This window comes from Myotis yumanensis, unplaced genomic scaffold (genome assembly GCF_028538775.1).
Source record: "Myotis yumanensis isolate MYYU_CA2020_CCGP unplaced genomic scaffold, mMyoYum1.0.hap1 SCAF_3, whole genome shotgun sequence".
NCBI lineage: Eukaryota > Metazoa > Chordata > Mammalia > Chiroptera > Vespertilionidae > Myotis > Myotis yumanensis.
The window spans coordinates 108,907,126-108,929,748 of record NW_027223754.1 but is presented as its reverse complement, the minus strand read 5'-3'; the positions used below and the strand labels follow the sequence as shown (position 1 = coordinate 108,929,748).

The 22,623-nt window shown below is 43.9% G+C and overlaps 1 protein-coding gene across 1 annotated transcript; it reads left to right on the top strand.

Moving 5' to 3' along the window:
• Positions 1-2,866: 2,866 nt before the first annotated feature.
• On the top strand, positions 2,867-16,976 carry SAP18 (Sin3A associated protein 18). The gene is made up of 4 exons (XM_070409309.1): positions 2,867-2,986; positions 3,103-3,212; positions 16,446-16,568; positions 16,805-16,976. Exons 1-4 carry the CDS (start codon positions 2,915-2,917, stop codon positions 16,959-16,961), a joined length of 462 nt encoding a protein of 153 aa, XP_070265410.1. The 5' UTR covers positions 2,867-2,914; the 3' UTR covers positions 16,962-16,976.
• The last annotated feature ends 5,647 nt before the right edge of the window (positions 16,977-22,623 follow it).

Here is a 22,623-nt window from a genome sequence, read left to right as displayed (position 1 = left end):
TGGTGGGTAGAATCCTACCACCTTTCACTGCCGGATGCTATGTGGGCTATTCCTCACTCTGGTGCTCTGGGCTGGGGAGGCCAGCCTGGGGTCCAGGCCTCACTCCTTTCGTGAGAACCCTCATTTCCCCAGTAGCCAAAATATCCCTCTGCACCCTTGGCCTCCAGCCCATTGGGGCAGGACCAGCCCCTCTCACTATCCTACCCTTCCTACCCCTCTTGAGCCGGTTTCTGCCTTTTTGGTTTAAAAGTCTTATCTTCTAATCTCAGAAATCGAATGAACAAAATAAACTGGTGAGTAAAATAGAATCAAAGGCAAGGAAGCATGGAATAGACTGACGAATCTCAGAAGGAAGAGGGAAGAGGAAAGGGAACAGGAAGAGATTAGCCAAAGATCTTACCTATGGACACAGACAGTAGGCAACCAGTCAATGTTTCTCTCGTACATTGACGTTTTTGTTTCTCTCTATATATATATTACTACTTTCCCCTCTCCCTAAGATTAGTAAAACATATCCCTGAGTGAGGATTAAATAAGGGGGAAAAAAGTCTTATCTTCAGCTACTCTTCAATTGGTAATTCAGTATAAGTGTTCCCCAATTTAGTTTTATTTCCAGTTTGGTTCTGGGAAGAGGTGTGAGAAAGATCCACCTATTTTGCTGCCATCTTAAAATTTACCGGTAGAGATTTACTTTTTAATTAAAAAAAAATATTTTTATTGATTTCAGAGAGGAAGGGAGAGGGAGAGAGAGAAACATCAATGATAAGAGAGAATCATTGATCACCCGCCTTCTGCACACCCCCCACTGAGGACTGAGCCCGCAACCCGGGCATGTGCCCTTGACCAGAATCGAACCCGGGATCCTTCAGCCCACAGATCGATGCTCTATCCACTGAGCCAAACCAGCTATGGCTTAATTTTTTTGAGAGAAAGAGGAACATCTATTTGTTGTTCCTCCTTATGTATGCATTAATTGGTTGATTCTTGTATGTGCCCTGACCGGGAATTGAACTGTGATCTCCTGGTTCATAGATCAACACTCAACCATTGAGCCACACCAGAGGGGTAGGAAGGGTAGGGTAGTGAGAGGGGCTGGCCTTGCCCCAATGGCCTGGAGGCCAAGGGTGCAGAGGGATATTTTGGCTACTGGGGAAATGGGGGTTCTCACGAAAGGAGTGAGGCCTGGACCCCAGGCTGGGCATAAGCCAACTATTTTAGATGCATGTATTTCTCATAACAAGCTATTGGGTATTTTATTATAATAATATGTGGATCAGGAATTTAGTGACTCAGAGTAGTTAAAAGATCCAAGATTAACTAGCTAGCAGGTCACTAAACTAAAATTTAAGATCTATTCCCTAGTCAGTTTAGTTCAATGGTTACAGTCTCAGCCTGTGGACTGAAGGGTAGCAGGTTCGATTCCAGTCAAGGGCACGTACCTCGGTTATAGGCTTGATCCCTGGTCCTGGTTGGGGCTCATGTGGGAGGCAGCCAATTAATGTCTCTGTCTGTACCTATCTTTCACACTCTTCTGTATGGATATTATGTTATTATTTTTATTTAATAACCCCTTGCCCAGCCGGTGTTGCTCAGTGGTTGAGTGTTGACCTATGAACCAAGAGGTCATGGTTTGATTCTGGTCAGGGCACATGCCCAGGTTTTCAGCTGGGTCCCCAATCAATGATTCTCTCTCATCATTGATGTTTCTCTCTCTTTCTCCTTCTCCCTTCCTCTCTGAAACCAATAAACATATTTTTTAAAAAGAGTGTGTAAAACATAAACACTGTTTAAAGAACAATTTAAAATCCAACAACTGTGTAAACCCACCTAGTTTAAAAAATAGCATGGCCCTAGCTGGTTTGGCTCAGTGGATAGAGCGTCGGCTTGGGGACTGAAAGGTCCCAGGTTCGATTCCGGTCAAGGGTATGTACCTTGGTTGCGGGCATGTACCTTGGTTGCGGGCACGTCCCCAGTGGGGGGTGTGCAGGAGGCAGCTGTCAATATTTCTCTCTCATCGATGTTTCTAATTCTCTATCCCTCTCCCTTCCTCTCTGTAAAAAATCAATAAGATCTATTTTTAAAAAAATAGAATGTTACTCTAGCCGGTTTGGCTTAGTGGATAGAACATCGGCCTGTAGACCAAAGGGTCCTGGGTTCCATTGAAGGTCAAGGGCACCTATCTTGGTTGCAGGCTCCTCACGGGTGGGGCTCCTGCAGGAGGCACAATGGGTGTGTTTCTCTCAGGTTGATGTCTCTCTCAGTCTTTCCCTCTCTCTTCCACTCTCTCTAAAATCAATGGAAAAATATCCTCAGGGGAGGATTAACAACAGCAACAACAAAAAATAGAATGTCGTCAATACTACAGAAGTACCTCCTTTGCCCTGTGATCACAACCCCCCCCCTTTTTTTCTCAGACGTAATTACCATTCTGCCTTTTGTGATAATTACTTCATTGCATATATATATATATATATATATATATATATATATATATATATATACACACAGTTTCATCACCTGGGAATACATTCTGAGCAATATAGTAGTGCCTGCTTTTGAATGTTATAAAAATAAATTCAAATAGTATATATTATTTTGTCTTCGGCTTGTCACACCACCATGATGCTGTGGAAGTCTTGTCACACACAGCTGCAGCTTCACGTACCCGTAGTTTGTTCATGGCCCCGAGTCACCCCTTGGAGGACGCCCAGGGCCGCTTTGTCAAGGACTCCGCGAGCGCAGACGGCGCCGCCGGGTTCGCGCTCGCAGGCGCAGGGCGCCGGAGCCAGGGACGCCCCGCCCCGCCCCGCCCGGTTCGCCGTAAAGCCTCGAGCTTCTCGCGAGACGCTTCATTCGCACGCTCGCTGCCGGGGTCGGAGGTCAGCGCGAGCTTCTCGGGCACCACTGGAGGAAGATGGCGGTGGAATCGCGCGTCACCCAGGAGGAAATTAAGAAGGAGCCGGAGAAGCCAATCGACCGGGAGAAGGTGAGGGGTCGGGATGAGGTGGCGGAGGGCTGGCGGGGCGCAGAGAGGGGCCCGCAGGCGGTCGGGATCCGCGCTGGCCGGCTTGCCTCAACCCTTGCCTTTCCTCCTGCCCGCAGACGTGCCCGCTGCTGCTGCGCGTCTTCACCACCAACAACGGGCGCCACCACCGCATGGACGAGTTCTCCCGCGGGAACGTGCCGTCCAGCGAGCTGCAGATCTACACCTGGTGAGCCGGCGGCGGGGGCGGCGCGGGCGGCGCGGGCGGCGGCGGGGGCGGGGGTTCCCGCGGCTGGGGAAGCCGCCTCCGCTGGGGCCTGCGGGCGCCGCGCTCACACAGTGAGGATTTGGCGGCTGAGTGAAAGGATTGGCCCGCCTTGTAACGCTTCGGCGTTTAATTGTGAACCCTTTGCGTTGAAAAGAATTGTGGCTGTTCGTTACGAAAACAGTTTGTAGACTGTTAAGAAGCGGTAGGCGCCCTTTAGGGGCTCCTGGTCGAGTAAATGATGCGGAGATAACAGGCTCATGAGAGCAGTGCTGTGCAGGGATGTCTGTTATCCTCAAAGAGCACTTTCACCTGAGGTTGAATCTTAGCTACCGTAGCATCCACAAATAATCAACAAAACCCAGTGATTGCTGATCTGAGGCTGAACGGAAAGGCTGCGGCCCTGAATGTATATCCCTTGTGTACCTCGAGGCTGGCCAGGCATGGCACATACTGTAGACTACGTGGAATTCCTTGGTTTATCATAATGGCTTTTTAGTAACAGTAAAAGATATGATTATTTAAACTTTGTGTGTTGTGGTAACATTTGCCATTTAACTGTTTTGTTTTTTAAAAATATATTTTTATTTCAGAGCGGAAGGGAGAGGGAGAGAGAGATAGAAACATCAATGATGAGGAGAATCATTGATGGGCTGCCTCCTGCACGCCCCCCACATGTGCCCTTGACCAGAATGGCACCTAGGACCTTTCAGTCCGCAGGCCGAAGCCCCATCCACTGAGCCAAATCTGCCAGAGCTATATATATATTTTTTGAAAAGAAGGTGAAGGAAGGAAGGAAGCTCAATGGATGTATAGTAAGCTCAATCTAGTGAGTTTACTAGAGCAGATGAATACTAAATAAGATGTAAGGGTGAAAATGACCCTCTACTCCCAATCAAGAAAAAGGATTACAAAAAATTCTGCCCTAAACTGTCCATGAAATATAACTAAATAAGGAAAGACAACTCCTATGCCTCAAAATGGTGCCAAAAGACATTCTGAAAGAGCTCTACCCAGAAGCAGTAATGAGAGAGATTAGTTAACAAAGCTTGGGAATTCTCAATTTGTAGAAGTGGGCTGAAGAGCTGTAATGTAGGCAGCCCTGAGACAAATCAAGGACAAAGGAGTGGAAATCAAGAGGAATCCAAGGCACTCTGTGGAGTTGGGGGAACAAGCCAGACGACACAGAGGTGCTATTTCTCTTGTACTTGGGAGGTCATCAAACAGGTTATTGGAAGTGAATTACATAGGTCACTGTTTCAGGTTCAGCCAGAAAAATAGAACCAGTAGAAGCTATATATATTAAGAGATTTATTGCAAATTGGCTTACACCAAGCATGTCAAACTCGAGGCCTGCAGGCCACATGGGGCCCACAATGAATATTTTTGCGGCCCAGCCAATATAATGGTATGTAAGAAACATTTTAATAAAAATTTTGTAACTTAATTTTTACAATATCCTGTTATAACGTTTGCTAATGACTGATTACTATAATCATGTTGCATTCATTTCCCTTACACGCCTTATGCACAGGCGTACCATTTCTCTCCACTAATACTAGCAGCAAATATTTTAGCAGCCGATTGCCACGTCATTAGTTTTGTACTAACTTGTTTGGTGTGCGCAACAGGAAATATTTCGCTTTTGGAGAATAAGAAAAATAGGTTTATTTGCATTATGCTTATTAATTTGTGCAGTTATTCATTCAGTGTCTGGTAAGTTAATGTTCAAGAAAAATTAATTTTTATTAAAATGTTCTATGATTTTATGTTATAGTTTTCTTTTGTGGCCCACATAAACTTAAACCTTGTTTATTTGGCCCGTGTTAGCCTTTGAGTTTGACATGCTTGGCTTACACAGTTGTAGTGCCTGAGCACCTAAATCCTAATCTGTAGGACAGGCTATCTGGAAGCTGGAACTCTCAAACATGTGAGAAAGCTGTGTTTGAAGCCTGATAAGACCCTCCTAACTGATTGAATCAGGTGTGCTCATATTATCTGGAATAATGTCTTTAAAGTCTAACTGATGATAGACTTTAATCCCATATATAAAATACAGATGCTCCTTGACCTACCATGCGGTTATTGTAATGTCCCAATAAACCCATTCCCATCATAGTTGGAAATATAAATCGAAAATGCATTTAATACAGCTACACTGTAAAGTATTGGTTGTTTAACCTTGTGATCATGTCCTGTATGTCTGTACGTTACACAACACCTGAATTAGTGGGTTTTTTTGTTTTTAGGTGTTGTGTTTTTTTTTGTAATTTTTATTTATTGATTTTATTTTTATTTGGGTTTTTTAAATTTTTTTCACATTCAATATTATTCTGTATTAGTTTCAGGTATACAACATAGTGGTTAGACAATCATATACTTTACAGAGTGGTCCCCCTGATATTTCAAGTACCCTCCCCACCCGTACATAGCTATTAAAATATTATTTTCTCCCCTTGACCTCTCCCCAGCCACTCCCCCCCCCCCCCCCCCCAGCACATGACCTCATTGTTCATTGGCTGAATTAGTGTTTGATTGAATAACTGGGAGCTTAAGTTCGCAGATTGACATATAAAAGTGACCCTCACAGTTAACCAGCAAAGACTTCAGCCGCAAGGGAGCTCTTGCATTCTTCACCCCTATACTCACCTTTATTTCGTTGCTTTAAAATTATTATTAGCCTGGCCCACATAGCTCAGTGGTTGAGCATTGACCTATGAACCAGGAGGTCATGGTTCAATTCCCGGTCAGGGCACATGCGCGGGTTGGGGCTCAATCCCCAGTTGGAGGCATGCAGAAGGCAGCCAATGGATGATTCTCATCATTGATGTTTCCATCTCTCTCTCCCTTCCTCTCTGAAATCAATAAAATTATTATTATTTGTTAATCCTTACCCAAGGATTTTTAGAGAGACAGAGAGGGAGAAAGGGAGGAAGGAAGAGAGAGAAAGAAACATCCATGTGAGAGAGACACAGCAATTGGTGTCTCCTGCACTCACCCTGACCAGCACTGGGATTGAATTAGCAAACCAGGTATATGCCCTTGACAGGGAATTGAACTTGAGACCCTTTTGTGGGCGGGCCAACACTAACCACTGAGTCAGGGCTATTTTTTGTGTCTTTTTTTCTCCTTTTTTTTTTTTTTAACACTTGGAGTGGGGGAAACGAGTTAAGTCGGCTCGCGTGAATTGCGCGTACTCCGAGGGAGCCGTCTTAACTCGGTTCATATAGATTTGCGGTGGAGTGCGGGAAACATGTAAACTCGGGCCGATTGTAACTGCGTATTACCAAATATTTGTTTGTTTGCCGTTCACAAAGATACCTACCTGCGTATGCGAACCGTTTCATACCCATTGGGGTAATAGGTATCATAAAAATCCCTGATTTTGCGCAGGAAACCTAAATAATTGCCCGCGCCATCTTATATTTTGGCGGGAAATTCACCCCACACCGGAGTGTTAATATATTTTATTGATTTTTACAGAGAAGAAGGGAGAGGGATAGTTAGAAACATCCATGAGAGAGAAACATCAATCACCTGCCTCCAACACACCCCCTACTGGGGATGTGCCCGCAACCAAGGTACATGCCCTTGACTGGAATCGAACCTGGGACCCTTCAGTCCACAGGCCGACGCTCTATCCACTGAGCCAAACCGGTAGGATCTCCTTTTTTATGCTTGCTTTTTTTGTTTTGTACTCAAGCTTTAGACTAGTGGTCAGAAAGCAACACTTCGCACTCCTCCACCTATTGGTCTGGGAAGATAGTCCTCAGCAGGTCGGAAGCTTGTGGAGGACTCACACTGTCAGAACTCATAAAAGGTGTGAGCGGAATTCCCCAAGTTCATTATGAGCAAGATGACAATATGGAAGATGTTTTTAGAAAAGAAGACAGAATCCTTTCTGGTACAGTTAAATATATATTGTGTACCAGGGAGTAATTGATTACAATAAACAGCATCAGAATATTGGGTTACCTCCAAGACGTTAAAAAAAAACCACTCTGGCTTCAGACTTCATGCCAACATTGGAGATCACTGCGGACAAAGTTAAAATAACTAGGGTTGCAGAATAGAATTTGAACTCTGACAAAGTAAAAATAAGCTACGAAAGTACAAGATGAGAGGAAGAGTAAACAGAATCTTTCTCTGATGTTTTACAATTCCTTCAATTTGACTTCAGTTTTTCTTCTATTAATTTTAAATTAAAGTAAACCTAATTTGTTAAAAAAATATGTATAATATCTGATGAGCCCTGTATTAGTCAAGTATTATCAAGTATTAATACTTAATATTATCAAGTATTATAGCATTGTGTGTATGTATAAAAAGATGCCTAGAATGATGTTAATCTGGCTATTTCAGGTTGGTGCGATTTGGCATATAATTTATTGCATTCTTGCATATGGCTTTTCTTTCCCTACTTGTCTGTTTTTTTATTGATTTCAGAGAAAGGGAGAGAGAGAGAAACATCAGTGATGAGAGAATCACTGATCAGCTACCTCCTGCACACCCCACACTGAGGATTGAGCCCACAAGCTGGGCATGTGTCCTGACTGGGAATGGAACTGTGAACTCTGGGCTCATAGGTTGAGCCATGCCAACCCGGCATCCTTCCCCCTTTATTATTATTTTTTTAATTTATTTTCCCTTTATTGATTAAGATATTACTAGTGTGACCTTATCCCCCCAATGTCCTGTCATCCCCCCAATCCTGCCGTCACCCTCACCCCCTGTTGTCCACATCCATCGCTTATGCTTATATGTATGCATACAAGTCCTTTGGTTGATCTCTCCCCCTCACCCCCACCCTCCCCTATCTTCTCTCTGAGTTTTGAGCATCTGATTGATGCTTCTCGGTCTCTACATCTGTTTTTGTTCATCGGTTTACGTTGTTCATTACAATCCACAAATGAGTGAGAGCATGTGGTATTTATCTTTCTCTGACTGACTTATTTCACTTAGCATAATGCTCTCCAGCTCCATCCATGCTGTTGCAAATGGTAGGAGTTCCTTCCTTTTTATAGCAGCATAGTATTCCATTGTGTAGATGTACCACAGTTTTTTAATCCATTCATCTGCTGATGGGCATTTAGGCTGATTCCAAATCTTAGCTATTGTAAATTGTGCTGCTATGAACATAGGGGTGCATATATCCTTTCTGATTGGTGTTTGTTTTCTTGGGATATATTCCTAGAAGTGGGATCACTGTGTCAAATGCAAGTTCCATTTTTAGTTTTTTGAGGAAACTCCATACTGTTTTCCACACCAGGTTTGCATTCCCACCAGCAGTGAACGAGGGTTCCTTTTTCTCGCCAGCGTAGGTCATTTGTGGATTTGTTGATGACAGGTGTGAGATGGTACCTCATTATCGTTTTCATTTGCATCTCTCGGATGATTAGTGACTTTGAGCATGTTCTCATATGTCTCTCAGCCTTATGTATGTCCTCTTTCAAAAAGTGTTTATTTAGGTCCGTTGCCCATTTTTTGATTGGATTGTTTATCTTCCTTTTGTTAAGTTGTATGAGTTCCTCGTAAATGTTGGAGATTAAACCTTTATCAGAGATACCATTGGCAAATATGTTCTCCCATGCAGTGGGTTTTCTTATTGTTTTGTTGATGATTTCTTTTGCTGTGCAGAAGCTTTTTATTTTGATATAGTCCCTTTAGTTTCCATTGCCCTAGGAGCTGTGTCAGTGAAGAAATTCCTTCAGCATATATCTGAGATTTTGCTGCCTGTGGATTCCTCTAATATTTTTATGGTTTCCCGTCTTACGTTTAAGTTTTTTATCCATTTTGAGTTTATTTTTGTGTATGGTGTAAGTTGGTGGTCTAGTTTCATTTTTTTGCATGTGTCTGACCAAATTTCCCAGCACCATTTATTGCAGAGACTGTCTTAACTCCATTGTATGTTCTTGCCTCCTTTGTCAAATATTAATTGAGGATAGTGGTTTGGGTCGATTTCTGGGCTCTATTCCATTTGTCTATATGTCTGTTCTTGTGCCAGTACCAGGCAGTTTTGAGAACAGTGGCTTTGTAATACAGCTTGATATCTGGTATTGAGATCCCTCCTACTTTGTTCTTCTTTCTCAGGATCGCAGCAGCTATTTGGGTTTTTTTTTTAATTCCAGATGAATTTTGGGAGAGTTCTTTCTAGATCTGTGAAATATGCTGTTGGTAATTTAATGGGGAGTGCATTGAATCTATAGATTGCTTTGGGTAGTATGGACATTTTGATGATGTTGATTCTACCAATCCATGAACACGGTATGTTCTTCCATCTGTTTATGTCTTCCTCTATCTCTTTTTTCAATGTCCTGTAGTTTTCTGGGTAGAGGTCTTTTACCTCCTTAGTTAAGTTTATTCCTAGGTATCTTAATTTTTTTGGTGCAATGGTAAATGGGATTATTTTTTTAAATTTCTCTTTCTGTAAGTTCACTATTGGCGTATAAAAATGCCATAGATTTCTTGGCGTTAATTTTGTATCCTGCTACATTGCCAAATTCATATTTTAGGTCTAATAATTTTTTGATGGAGTCTTTAGGGTTTTCTAAGTACAATATCATGTCATTTGCGAATAATGACAGTTTTACTTCTTCTTTTCCAATTTGGATGCCTTTTATTTCTTCTTCTTCTTTGATCGCTTTGGCTAGCACTTCCAGTACTATGTGGAACAGGAGTGGTGAGAGTGGGCATCCCTGTCTTGTTCCTGTTCTTAAGGGAAATGGTTTTAGTTTTTGCCCATTGAGTATGATGTTGGCTGTGGGTTTGTCATATAAGGCTTTTATTATGTTGAGGTATGATCCTCTATTCCCACTTTGCTGAGCGTTTTTATCAGAAAAGGGTGTTGGACTTTGTCAAATGCCTTTTCTGCATCAATCAATATGATTATGTGATTTTTGTCTCTCAACTTGTTTATGTGATGTATCACGTTTATTGATTTGCGGATATTATACCAGCCTTGCATTCCTGGAATAAATCCCACTTGGCCATGGTGTATGATCTTTCTAATGTAATGCTGGATCCGATTTGCTAGAATTTTGTTCAGGATTTTAGCATCTATGTTCATCAGGGATATTGGCCTGTAATTCTCTTTCTTTGTGGTGTCTTTATCTGGTTTTGGGATTAGGGTAATGCTGGCTTGATAGAAAGAGCTTGGAAGTGTGCCTTCCTCTTCAATTTTTTGGAATAGTCTGAGAAGGATTGGCTTTAGTTCTTCTTTGAATGTTCGGTAAAACTCCCCTGTGAAGCCATTTGGTCCAGGGCTTTTGTTTGCTGGAAGCTTTTTGATTACTGTTTCAATTTCATCAGTAGTTATTGGCCTATTCAGGTTTTTTGATTCTTCCTGGTTGAGTTTTGGGAGCTTGTATTTTTCTAGGAATGTGTCCATTTCATCGAGGTTGTCCAGTTTGTTGGAGTAGAGTTGTTCATAGTATTTTTTGACAATCCTTTGTATATCAGTAGGGTCAGTTGTTACTTCACCTCTTTCATTTGTGATTTTGTTTATTTGGGTCCTCTCTCTTTGTTTCTTGGTGAGCCTGGCGAGAGGTTCATCAATCTTGTTAATCCTTTCAAAGAACCAGCTCTTGGTTTCATTTATCTTTTGTATTGTTTTTTTGGTCTCTATGCTGTTTATTTCTGCCCTGATCTTTATTATTTCCTTCCTTCTGGATACTGTGGGCTTTTCTTGTTGCTCTCTTTCTAACTCTTTGAGTTGTAGGGTTAGATAATTGCCAGTTTTTCTTGTTTTTTGAGGTAGGCCTGTAGAGCTATGAACTTCCCTCTCAGGACTGCTTTCATTGTGTCCCATAGATTTTGGATTGTTGTGTTTTCATTGTCATTTGTTTCCAGGATGCTTTTTATTTCTTTGATCTTTCTGGTAACCCAGTCATTGTTTAATAGCATGCTATTTAGCCACCAAATGTTTGATTTTTTTTCAATGTTTTTATTGTAGTTGGTTTCTAGTTTTATGCCATTGTGATCTGAGAAGGTGCTTGTTATGATTTCTATTCTCTTGAATTTGAAGAGACTTTGCCCATGACCCAATATATGGTCTATCTTTGAAAATGTCCCATATGCACTGGAGAAGAATGTATGTTCTGTAGGTTTGGGGTGAAATATTCTGAAGATGTCGATTAAGTCCATCTGATGTGAGTCATTTAGGATTGCTGTTTCTTTGCTGATTTTTTGTTTAGAGGCTTTATCCATTGGTGTCAGTGGGGTATTAAAGTCCCCTACTATGACTGTATTGCTATCGATCTCTCCCTTAATATCTTCCAGAAGTTGTTTTATGTATTTGGGTGCTCCTGTATTGGGTGCATATATGTTTACCAGAGTTATATCTTCTTGTTGAATTGCTCCCTTTAGTATTATGTAGTGGCCTTCCTTATCTCTTACTTTGAGGTCTATTTTGTCAGATATAAGTATCGCAACCCCAGCTTTTTTCTCATTTCCATTTGCCTGAAAAAATTTTTTCCATCCCTTCACTCTCAGTCTGTGTTCTGAGGTGGGTCTCTTGCAGACAGCAAATATATGGGTCATGTTTTCTTATCCATTCAGCTACCCTGTGTCTTTTGATTGGAGCATTTAATCCATTTACATTTAATGTTGTTATTGAAAAGTACTTGTTTATGGTCATTTTTATCCTTAATGTTTGTGTTTCTTCCTGTCTTCCTGTTTCTTCTTTTTACAGCAGTCCCTTTAGCATTTCTTGCATGGCTGGCTTGGTGGTAATAAACTCTCGTAGCCCTTTTTTGTCTGTGAAGCTTCTGATTCCACCTTCAATTTTGAATGATAGCCTTGCTGGGTATAGTATTCTTGGATTCATTATTCACTTGCTTTGCATCACTTTGTATATTTCATTCCATTCCCTTCTTGCCTGGTGTGTTTCTGTTGAGAAGTCAGCTGATATTCTAATAGGAGATCCCTTGTAGGTAACTTTCTGTCTCTCTCTGGCAGCCTTTAAGATTCTTACTTTGTTCTTGGTGTTTGCCAATTTATTTATGACGTGTCTTGGTGTTGGTCTTCTGGGGTTCATCTTGTTTGGCACTCTATGTGCTTCTTGGACTTGTGTAGTTTTTTTCTTGCCAGTATCAGGGAAGTTTTCTGTCATTATTTCTTCAAATAGGTTTTCTATTCCTTGCTTCTCCTCCTCTCCTTCTGGTACCCCTATTAAGTGAATGTTGTTTCGTTTTGCGTTGTCCCAAAGCTCCCTTAGGCTCTCCTCTTGGTTTTTAAGTTTTTTTTCCAGTTGCTCCTGTGTTTGTGTGTTTTTTTCTACCTTGTCTTCTAATTCGCTGATGTGGTCCTCAGCCTCTTCTAGTCTGCTGTTTAAGCCTTCCATTGTGGTCTTTATTGCAGCTATGTCCTATTTCATTTCCTCTTGGTTCCTTTTCATGTTGATGACATTCTCATTCAGCTCCTTATAATTCTCATTGAGTTGTGTGTATTTGTCATCCAGCCGTTTGAGCATCCTTATAACCATTACTCTGAATTCTTTCTCTGATAAGTTAGTAGCCTCAATTTCATTTAATTCCCTTTCTGGTGAATCCTCTTTTTCTTTCCTTTGTGGATTGCTTTTTTGTCTTCCCATGTTTTGCTGTAATGTTTTAATTGTAGCTCCGATTGCTTTGCTACCCAGTTTCTTTTGGGTATGGTGCTACTGGTGTGACCTCTCAGGTCTCCTGGGCTTGGTAGTCTAGTGTAGCTCCCTACTTGAGCTATTTGGGTTCTCTTGATGTAGGCCTGTGAGCTGGAAAGGCGCAACTGAGGTGTCTAGAAGTCAGCAGCCGTGGAGGGGGTGTCTCTATTTTTGCTGTCTTGTGCCGTTGGTTGAAATCACCTATGCCCAGTGGGGACTCACAGTGGCACCCAGGAACCGTCTGTTGTAGTGGTGGGGCTCAGGAGGCCTGTGTTCTGGAAAGGCATGACTGTGGTGTCCAGAGTTCTATAGTTGTGGGGTGGGCAGACTCAGCTTTTGCTGTTGCCTCTGTGGTTGGATACACGCAATTCCAGCGGCAATTCACAGGGGCACCTGTGGTGTGTTTGCCAGCAGGGTGTACTGACACACTCTGAAGGGCCCTGGCACTGAAGCCACTGGATTGCAGTGTCTGTGGGCAGGTATCCCAGAAGAGGGAATTCAGCATTCCTACAGCCCAGAAATGCACCCCTGTTTGTTTAAGTACATGTCCAGCGGGGCTCACAGCGGGGCCCCAGGGCTGCCTGTGGAGCAGTGGTCTTGGGAGACCTGCACGCTGGAAAAGCATGCACCTGTAGTGTCCAGAGTTCTGCAGCTGTGGGGTGGGGAAACTCAGTTTTTGCTGATGTACCTGTGGTGGATAGGCGCGCATTCCCGGTGGTGGTACACAGGAGCCCCCGCAGTGAGTTTGCTAGCGCAGGCGCACTGAAGCACTCTGAAGGGCCCTGGCATGCTTAATCGAGGCGTCTTTGGGCCGGTATTCAGGATGGGTGAATTCAGAATTTCTACTGCCCAGGGGAGTGCGTCCCTGTCTGTCCAAGATCGAACCCAGCGGAGGCTCATTGCGGCTTCCCACAGTGCCCTGTGGATAGATGGGCTCAGGGGGAATGAGCAACTGTGGCAGTGCCTTTCCCGGGCACTGAGCTCTGACGCACTCTGAGGGATCCTCGTGCTGAAGGGCCCTGGCGCTTAAGTTGCGCAGCTCGGTGTGTGTGGGCAGTTAATCAGGCAGAGGGAATTCAGAATTTCTACTGGGGGGCAGTGTGCCTATGTCTGTACAAAAATCACACCCAGCTGGGGCTTACAGTGACTCCCAAGAGAAGTCTATGGAGTGGTGTGCCTTGGAGACCTGCGTGCTGGAGATGGGCGAATGCGATGTTGGAGGTCTGCTACTGGGAAGGGGTGGCTGCACTTACTGCTGTGGGCGTGGTGCTCCTTTGGAGGTGGAGATCTCAGGATCTGCGAGTCTGCGGGTGGGCAGCAGGGTTTTGGCTGGAGTGGCTGCTGGGTCGCGGGCAGTATCCCAGGCCTGTCTGGGTGGTGGTGCTGATGAGTTCCTAGAAGAGGCCGCTCTCCCCTTCAAGATGGCATGGGCTCCGTCCTTTCCCCTTTAAATAACATGTTTCAAATTGGGAAAGGCGGTCTTGCCCATCTTCTCACCCTTTGCTGAGGCTGCAGAAAAGTGGCTTTGGGCCCAGAACATTTCCTTGCAAAGAGATAAAAGAGTCCTCACAAGCCCGTGCTGGTATATCTCTTTGGGAGTCTCTTTTCCTGTTCTGGATTTGATGTGTGTTCTTTGTTCTGCTTAAGCATCATATGGCACCTACCCAACCCCACTGCTGTATCCAGGATCTTTCACCTGCAACACAAGAGGCATGCATAGAGACCACCTCTCTGCATTGGCTGCAGGGTGAGACCTGCTGGCAGTGGGGGATCTGCATGCATCACTTATTGAAGTGGATCTTGCCTGTCTTTTAGTGCAGTGGTCGCCAACCTTTCGGACCTCATAGACTACCAGTGGTCCATGGATCACCGGTTGGCGCCTGCTGTTTTAGTGCACATAAAGTGTTGTTCATGTTTTTCTTGGCAACCTGCAAACCATGGAGTGGGGTGATATCCTGGGCTGCTGCTTCTGGTGGTGGATGTTGTTATGCTCTTTGCTGCCCTCTACAAAATGGGACTCCTCCCCAAAGTTGGAAACAGGTGTTGCTTGCTTGACATGTTTTATACAAAAAGAGAAACTTTAAAAAACACACAAAAAAACGGAGACAGATGAAAGAAGTCAACATATAGAGTTAATTAATGAGAGGTTGAAATAATAAAAACAGTAATGGTGGGAATGGAGAGAAAAATAGATTTGACCTGTATTTAGGAGGTTAAACAATACAATAGAGATTTGAAGAATTAGTGCTTAGGTTTATGACCTGGGCAACTAAGTGGGTGATGGTAGTTTTGATGGTAATATGCGAGGAAGAGTATGCTTTGTGGGGAATTCTGTTTTGTTCTGTTCTGGGCATACGAAAGATTTGGCCACAGCGAGTGGACGATGATGTAGTCATCCTGGATGTTTTCACTCTCTGTGGTTAAAACCATGGTTTTATTTGAGTATGATGTAGTGTGGAGATTTGTAAATAGGTGCAAAGTTACAACTAAGTGACCTGTTGGGCATTTGACTCCCTGCTTGATGATGTATTTTAGAAATTTCTTTTTTTTTTTTTTAAATGTATTTATTGATTTCAGAGAGGAAAGGAGAGGGAGAGAAAGAAACATCAAGGATGAGAATCATTGATCAACTGCCTCCTGCATGCCCCCTACTTGGTATTGAGCCTGCAACCCAGGCATGTGCCCTTGACCAGAATTGAACTTGGGACCCTTCAGTTCGCAGGCCAACGCTCTATCACTGAGCCAAACCAGCTAGGGCTAGATTTCTTATTCTTTATCAGTGCCTGGTGTCCTTGAGTCATTTTATAGCGCCCAATTAGGCAAATGTTCCAAGTTCCAGGTCATCCATTTCATTTTCCCAGTTGTCATGAAAGAACACAGTATAAAAATTTATATTGATTTGTTACTATTTCCAGGATGCTTATCTTTAAAAAGATTTTTTCCAGATTATGTCATATTAACTCAAAAGACAATATTAAGTTCTGTGTTTCAGATAAATATGTGCAGGGCAAGAATATACATTGTGAAAGGAGCCTGTGCTTTGTCAAAATTTTCCTGTTTCATCTGCTTCTGGGCTCCATCTATTGTAAAACTCACCATAAGATTCCTTCTTAGGAAAAACACTGCACATCTTCATGAAAATACTTTCCTGTCACATTCATTCCAATGTGCATTCCAATTCCAGAGATTCTAAATGTGGGAAAGTATGTGTCCTGGAAATAATGAAACAATTATTTTAAGTGTTTGGATTAATTTGGAATAGTTACCATTAAAGGGGTAAATCACTAGGCCAATAATGTGATAGCATATATAATTCTGCAGTCTCTGTTAACAATAACAGCCTGACTTTAATTCATCAAAATTTCAAATATTGAGGCTGGTAAGGGGAATATTTGGGGGACAAATAGTATTATTAGATGTTTTAAAATTAACTGAAGTATAAAACCATGACAGTTTCTGACATAAATCGCAATTCAGACACAATTAACTCTTTGTATGTCTATATCCTTGTTACATTATTGCCGATTAATGAGATATAATGTCTTTTTAAAAAAATTCAGGATGGATGCCACCTTGAAAGAACTGACTAGTTTAGTAAAAGAAGTCTACCCAGAAGCTAGAAAGAAGGGCACACACTTCAACTTTGCAATTGTTTTTACGGATATTAAAAGACCTGGTTATCGGTAGGTAACTTTATTTTTAGTTCCTATAATGTCTTTTCCCTTTTGATATATTTTAACTGATGGGGGTAACCTCTTTAGTGAATCTGATTAGTGGAAGGAATATAGATTTGTATTATCTTAATATCTGGTTTATTGTGCTGTAAGATAATGGAGCAGATCCAGTTTCATGTTCACTGTGTAGTATGTATGGAGCTGCATGATTTGTGAAACATTAACAGTTGGTTTCCTTCCTGCAGGGTGAAGGAGATTGGCAGCACCATGTCCGGGAGAAAGGGGACTGATGATTCCATGACCCTGCAGTCACAGAAGTTTCAGATAGGAGATTATCTGGACATAGCAATCACCCCTCCGAATCGGGCACCACCTCCTTCAGGGCGCATGAGGCCATATTAAATTTTATTGACTATTTCTTGAGTTTATTTTCATTCAGTTATGTAAAACAAATTTACGCTTTTTCCTCCCCTTTTTATTGCCATTAAGCCTTTAAACTTTAAACAAATTGTAATGCATTTATTTAGGAGTTAGGTTTGGCTGTGCTATGGTATGAATAGTAATAGAAAGTCCATGTTTCAAGTCCTTCTATAAAATATGAAGTGCTCTTAGCATTCTATGTAAAACTGTTGTTAAATATACATGTGCAATCAACCTGAGTGTGAAAATTAATGGAGGCATGGGAACTGGGTTTGAGTATTTGGGATTTGTGCTGAGTAATGGAGGATAGTGAGCTTAATGCCAAGTGGGGCAGAACAAGAAAGCCATCTATGCTAATAAAAGGGTAATATGCTAATTAGGGCAGACATCCATCCAGACCGCCACAGCAGCTGTGAGGCCCGGGGCTCAGGCAGCCTTGAGCTCATGTGGCTGCGAGGCCCTGGGCTCAGGCAGCCATGAACCCCGGCGGCTGCGAGGCCCTGGGCTCAGGCAGCCATGAACCCCGGCGGCTGCGAGGCCCAGGGCTCAGGCCTTGCAGCCGCAGTGGCAGCAGCAGCAGGGTGGGCGGTGCCTTCCCCTGATCATCCTGGTTGCCTCACACAGAGGAAGGCCAGACTGTGGCAGTAGGACATCCCCTGAGGGGACCGCCCCCCCCCCCCCCCCCCCAGTGCACGAATTTCCGTGCACCAGGTCTCTATTAGGATTATATTAATTAAACTAGAGGCCCAGTGCACAAAAATTTGTGCACTGGGGGGGGTGTCCCCTCAGTCCAGCCTGTGCCCTCTCGCAGTCTGGGACCCCTCAGGGGATGACCACCTGCTGGCTGAGGCCTGCTCCCCGGGGGGGATTGGGCCTAAGCTGGCAATCAGACATCCCTCTGGCAGCCCGGCAGCCCTCGGGGGATGTCCACTTGCCAGCAGGGAGCAGACCTAAGCTGCAGTCAGACATCCTTAGCGCTGCTGAGGAGGCAGGAGAGGCTCCCACCACCACCGCTGTACTGGCAGCCATCAGCCTGGCTTGTGGCTGAACAGAGCTCCCCCATGTGGAAGCACACTGACCACCAGAGGGCAGCTCCTGCATTGAGCATCTGCCCCCTGGTGGTCAGTGTGTGTTATAGTGACCGGTCATTCTCAGTCTTTCTGCTGTTAGGGTCAGTTTGCATATTACCCTTTTACTATATAGGATAGAGGCCTGGTGCACGGGTGGGGGCCGGCTGGTTTGCCCTGAAGGGTGTCCCGGATCAGGGTGGGGGTCCCGCTTGGGTGCCTGGCCAGCCTGGGTGAGGGGCTGAGGGCCGTTTTCAGGCTGGCCTGCGACTGAAGTTCCCAGCCTCTTTTCCTTTTTTTTTTTTTTTTATTCTGGGATTTATTTACCTTCTATAATTGAAACTCTGTTGCCTTCACTGGCGCTCCCAGCTCTGAGGCCGCAGCTGGCTGAAAGCAGGTATCTGGGGTTTGTTTGGCTTCTATAATTGAAACTTTGTTGCTTTTGGAGCTGTTGCTTCAGGAGCTTAGAGCCGGGCCGTGGCAGGTGGGGAACCTTGGCTTCCTCCATCACTGGAGCAAGCAAACCTCCTGCTCGCTTCAGCTGTGTGGCTGCCGGCTGCCATCTTTGTTGGCAGTTAATTTGCATATCTCACTGATTAGCCAATGGGAAGCGTAGCGGAGGTAGGGTTAATTACTCTTTTTGTCTTTTATTAGATAGGACTAGAGGCCCGATGCACGAAATTCATGCAAGAGTAGGCCTTCCCCCAGATGCCAGCACCAGCTTCCCTCTGGGACCCGGGCTTCCCTCAGGCCGCCGGCAGGCACTTGGGACCTGGGCTTCCCTTGCAGCCCTGGTTTCATCCAGAAGGACATCCGGTCTAATTAGCATATTACGCTTTTAGTATTATAGATAGCATGAGTTTGTGGCCTAGACAAGGGTGTGGAGTTAGAAAAAGGTTCTCTCTGCCTCAGCATGGCAGCAGAGGCATTTTGGAAGTTTGAGCTGATGCAACTTGAAGAACTTGTGATTGAAGAAATCGGCCTGCCTGAATCATGGCACAGTCAAAATACAACTCTTCAAAAAGCTAGAGAAGAGAATGGGTGCCACAGTGAGGGCTTTTTATGTTTTAAAGATGGGGAGGACAGGAAGCAGGGTTAGAACTTAAGGTAAACCTTCCACCCTTATCCTGAAGAAAATCTGAAAATGGAAGAGGAATCAAGGCCAAGTGAGAAGTGCCAGGAATGAGGTCAAGTTGGGTAAGGGATATTAACACATCCTGCTAAATGCTTATAAGTGAAGACAGTTGTCTGACCTCTGTCAGGGACACTTTCCAAGACTCCCAGTGGATACCTAAAATACCAGAGAGTACTGAGCCCTATGTATACTGTCTTTTCCTATACATTCATACCTGTGATAAAGTTTAATTGGTAAACTAGGGAGAGTATGAGATTAATAACCATAACTACTAATAAATAGGACAGTTGTAACGTACTGTAATAAAGTTATGTGATGTGGCATTAAGTAAAATACGGGTTACTTGAACACAAGCACTATAATTGATAATTGAGAAATCAGCTGATACACTTGACAAATGTCAGCCATTATTTAAATTTTTTTTTTTTTTTATTGATTTCAGAGAGGAAGGGAAAGAAATAGAAACATCAATGATGAGAGAATCATTGATTGACTGCCTCCTGCATGCTCCCTACTGGGGATCAAGCCCACAACCTGGGGTTATGCCCTGACTGGGAAATGAATTGTGACCTCCTGGTTCATGTGTTGATGCTCTCTACCACTGAGTCACGTTGGCCAGGCAAAGGTCAGTCTTAAAATCTTGTCATTCTGTGGAATTGGCTTCTCTGCTGCAAAGTAAGTTAACAGGTAGCAAAGGTAAGCCTGGAACTAGATCCAGTGTCTTTTTTGTTGTTAATCCTCACCCAAGTATATTTTTCCATTGATTTCCAGAGAGTGGAAGCGGGGGAGAGAGACAGAGAGAAACATGAGAGAGAAATCGATTGGTTGCTTCCCGCACATGCCCTGACTGGGCCAGGGATTGAGAGGTACATGCCCTTGACCAGAATTGAACCTGGGACTCTTCAGTCCGCAGGCCAATGCTCTATCCACTGTGCCAAACTAGCTAGGGCTCCAGTGCCTCTTATACACTAGTTTACCCCAAGCCAACTTTATATATATATACATATCTATATTTTTTTTTTTCAGAGAGGGAGAGAGAATTATTGATTGGCTGCCTCCCACATGCCCCCCACTGGGACCAAGTCCCAACCAGGAATCGAAACTGCAACCTCCTAGTTCATAGGTCAACACTCAACCACTGAGCCACACCAGCTGGGCGCCTTTAGAGTTTTGAGTTCCAGCACATCCATCCTATATACTAAAAGGCTAATATGCAAATTGTCCCCACAGGCAGGAGTTTAACTGACCGTGAGTTAGATGTGCGCTGGCCACAATGGGCCTCAATGAGAGCAGGACTGTGATGGGATGGTGGAACAGGTGAGAGGGCGGGGCCCCGACTGCCTCACCAGTTGCCCCACAGATAGGCCGATTGCCGGCCAGGCAGGCCTAGAGACCCTATCCCTCTAGTTGTCTATAATACCATCTCAGTTTTCTCAGCGGGTACATGAACTTGGTATTTTCAGTTATTAACCAGATCCTCCATAGGGAGTCTAGACATTAAGTATATATTCAAATTTTACAAAATGTAACAGTAAATTCAATGAATCCAGACTATCTCTGTACTTAAAACCAAATTTTAAAAAACTGTCTTCGTGAAACTGAAGGCAACACCCTAAAACTAAGCTTATCATAGGTACAATTTTGAGTGCTTAGCTGTGCCAGATTCTATGCTAAGGAACTTACTGTGAATTGTCTCATTTACCTTCTTTGAGCTACAATGACTAGTTTCCAACCTGCAGATGAAATTAAGACCTGCTTTAATAGGTCAGAAGGGAGGCATATAAACCTGTGTAACCAATAATAGATTAATTGGAACTACGTTTCCAAAAAATAGTGTTCTTTCATAGTTTTTCTGACCAACTCACTGCAGTCTTGCATCCACTCACACTACAGTGACACTGCTCCAGTAGGAAAGTTATCCTCTGCATTGTAAATTTCAGTCAAGGGACCTAGAGTTTGTGGACCTGTTTTAGTTTGGGTTTTTTTAAAAATATATTTTATTGATTTTTTACAGAGAGGAAGGGAGAGGGATGGAGTTAGAAACATCGATGAGAGAGAAACACCGATCAGCTGCCTCCTGCACACTCGCTACTGGGGATGTGCCTGCAACCAAGGCACATGCCCTTGACCGGAATTGAACCTGGGACCCTTGAGTCTGCAGGCTGACACTCTATCCACTGAGCCAAACCAGCTAGGGCTGTGGTCGGCAAACCGCAGCTCGCGAGCCACATGCGGCTCTTTGGCCCCTTGAGTGTGGCTCTTCCTAAGCCTTAGGAGTAACCTAATTAAGTTAATAACAGTGTACCTACCTATATAGTTTAAGTTTAAAAAATCTGGCTCTCGAGGGAGACCAAGATGGCGGCGTAGGTAAACACCGGAGACCGCTGCCGCAAACAACCATTTCAAAAATACAACTAAAAGACTGAACGGACATCACCCAGAACCACAGGAAGGCTGGCTGAAGAGAGACTCTACAACTAGAAGGAAAGAGAACAGCAAATCGAGGCTCAGAGGCGGCGCAGTGTGGAAAATACAAAGGTACCGAGGTGCGCGCGCAAAGCGGGCTGGTGGCTGAGGGCGCGGTTGTCGTTTTCTGTCGGGAGTGAGTCTCAGACTCTGGGCTCCAGATCCGGGCGAGTCTCTAGGGACCCAGACTCAAACGGGAGAAGCGGGATTATCCGGCATCAGTTGGGACCTGAGGGCAGCTTTCTCTCCGAGGTTTGCAGCGGCTGCCGGGGTTCTGAGAAGCAGAGCCTCTGGGAACGGGACTGAGCGTGGCCATAACTGCTCCCTCCGCCCGCCCTGTTGATCCCGCCCCGCCCAAACCCTGCGCACAGCCATTTGCCGATCGCCTCAGGCAAAGGCTGGATTAGCGCCTCCCCAGAAGGCAGATGTTTTCCATACAGCTGATTCCTATAGCCAGTCGGCCTGGTGGTCAAACCCCTCTAGTGTTAACTACAACAATTAAGGCTTGGCTAGAACAAGACTGCGCACAGAGACCACAAGGGGGTGCACCAAGAAAGCATAAAAGATGCGGAGACAAAAAAACATGACAGAAATGGAGGATATGGAGCTAAGAATCGCAATTTTGAGGGCTTGCCATAAATTTGTGCAGAACCTCACGAAAACTAATGAGACCCTCGATGCTACGATAAAGAAATTAGAAAGTAAGCATACACGGACTGAAATAAAGAATATTATACCCAATAGCAGACCAGAGGAGCACAAGAATCAAACCAAAGATTCAACAAAAAACACCCAATTGGAAAAGCAAAATGAAAAAAGAATCCGAAAGTGTGAAGATAGTGTAAGGAGCCTCTGGGACAGCTTTAAGCGGTCTAATATCAGAATTATTGGAGTGCCAGAAGATGAGAGACAGCAAGATTTTGAAAACCTATTTGAAGAAATAATGGCAGAAAACTTCCCCCATCTGGAGAAAGAA

Bases quoted from the DNA above. Each gene is read 5' to 3' on its own strand.
- SAP18 (XM_070409309.1), top strand. From the start codon at position 2,915: ATGGCGGTGGAATCGCGCGTCACCCAGGAGGAAATTAAGAAGGAGCCG. The intron at 2,987-3,102 runs GTGAGGGGTCGG...TCCTGCCCGCAG, and splicing joins AGCCAATCGACCGGGAGAAG to ACGTGCCCGCTGCTGCTGCG. The intron at 16,569-16,804 runs GTAGGTAACTTT...TCCTTCCTGCAG, and splicing joins ATTAAAAGACCTGGTTATCG to GGTGAAGGAGATTGGCAGCA.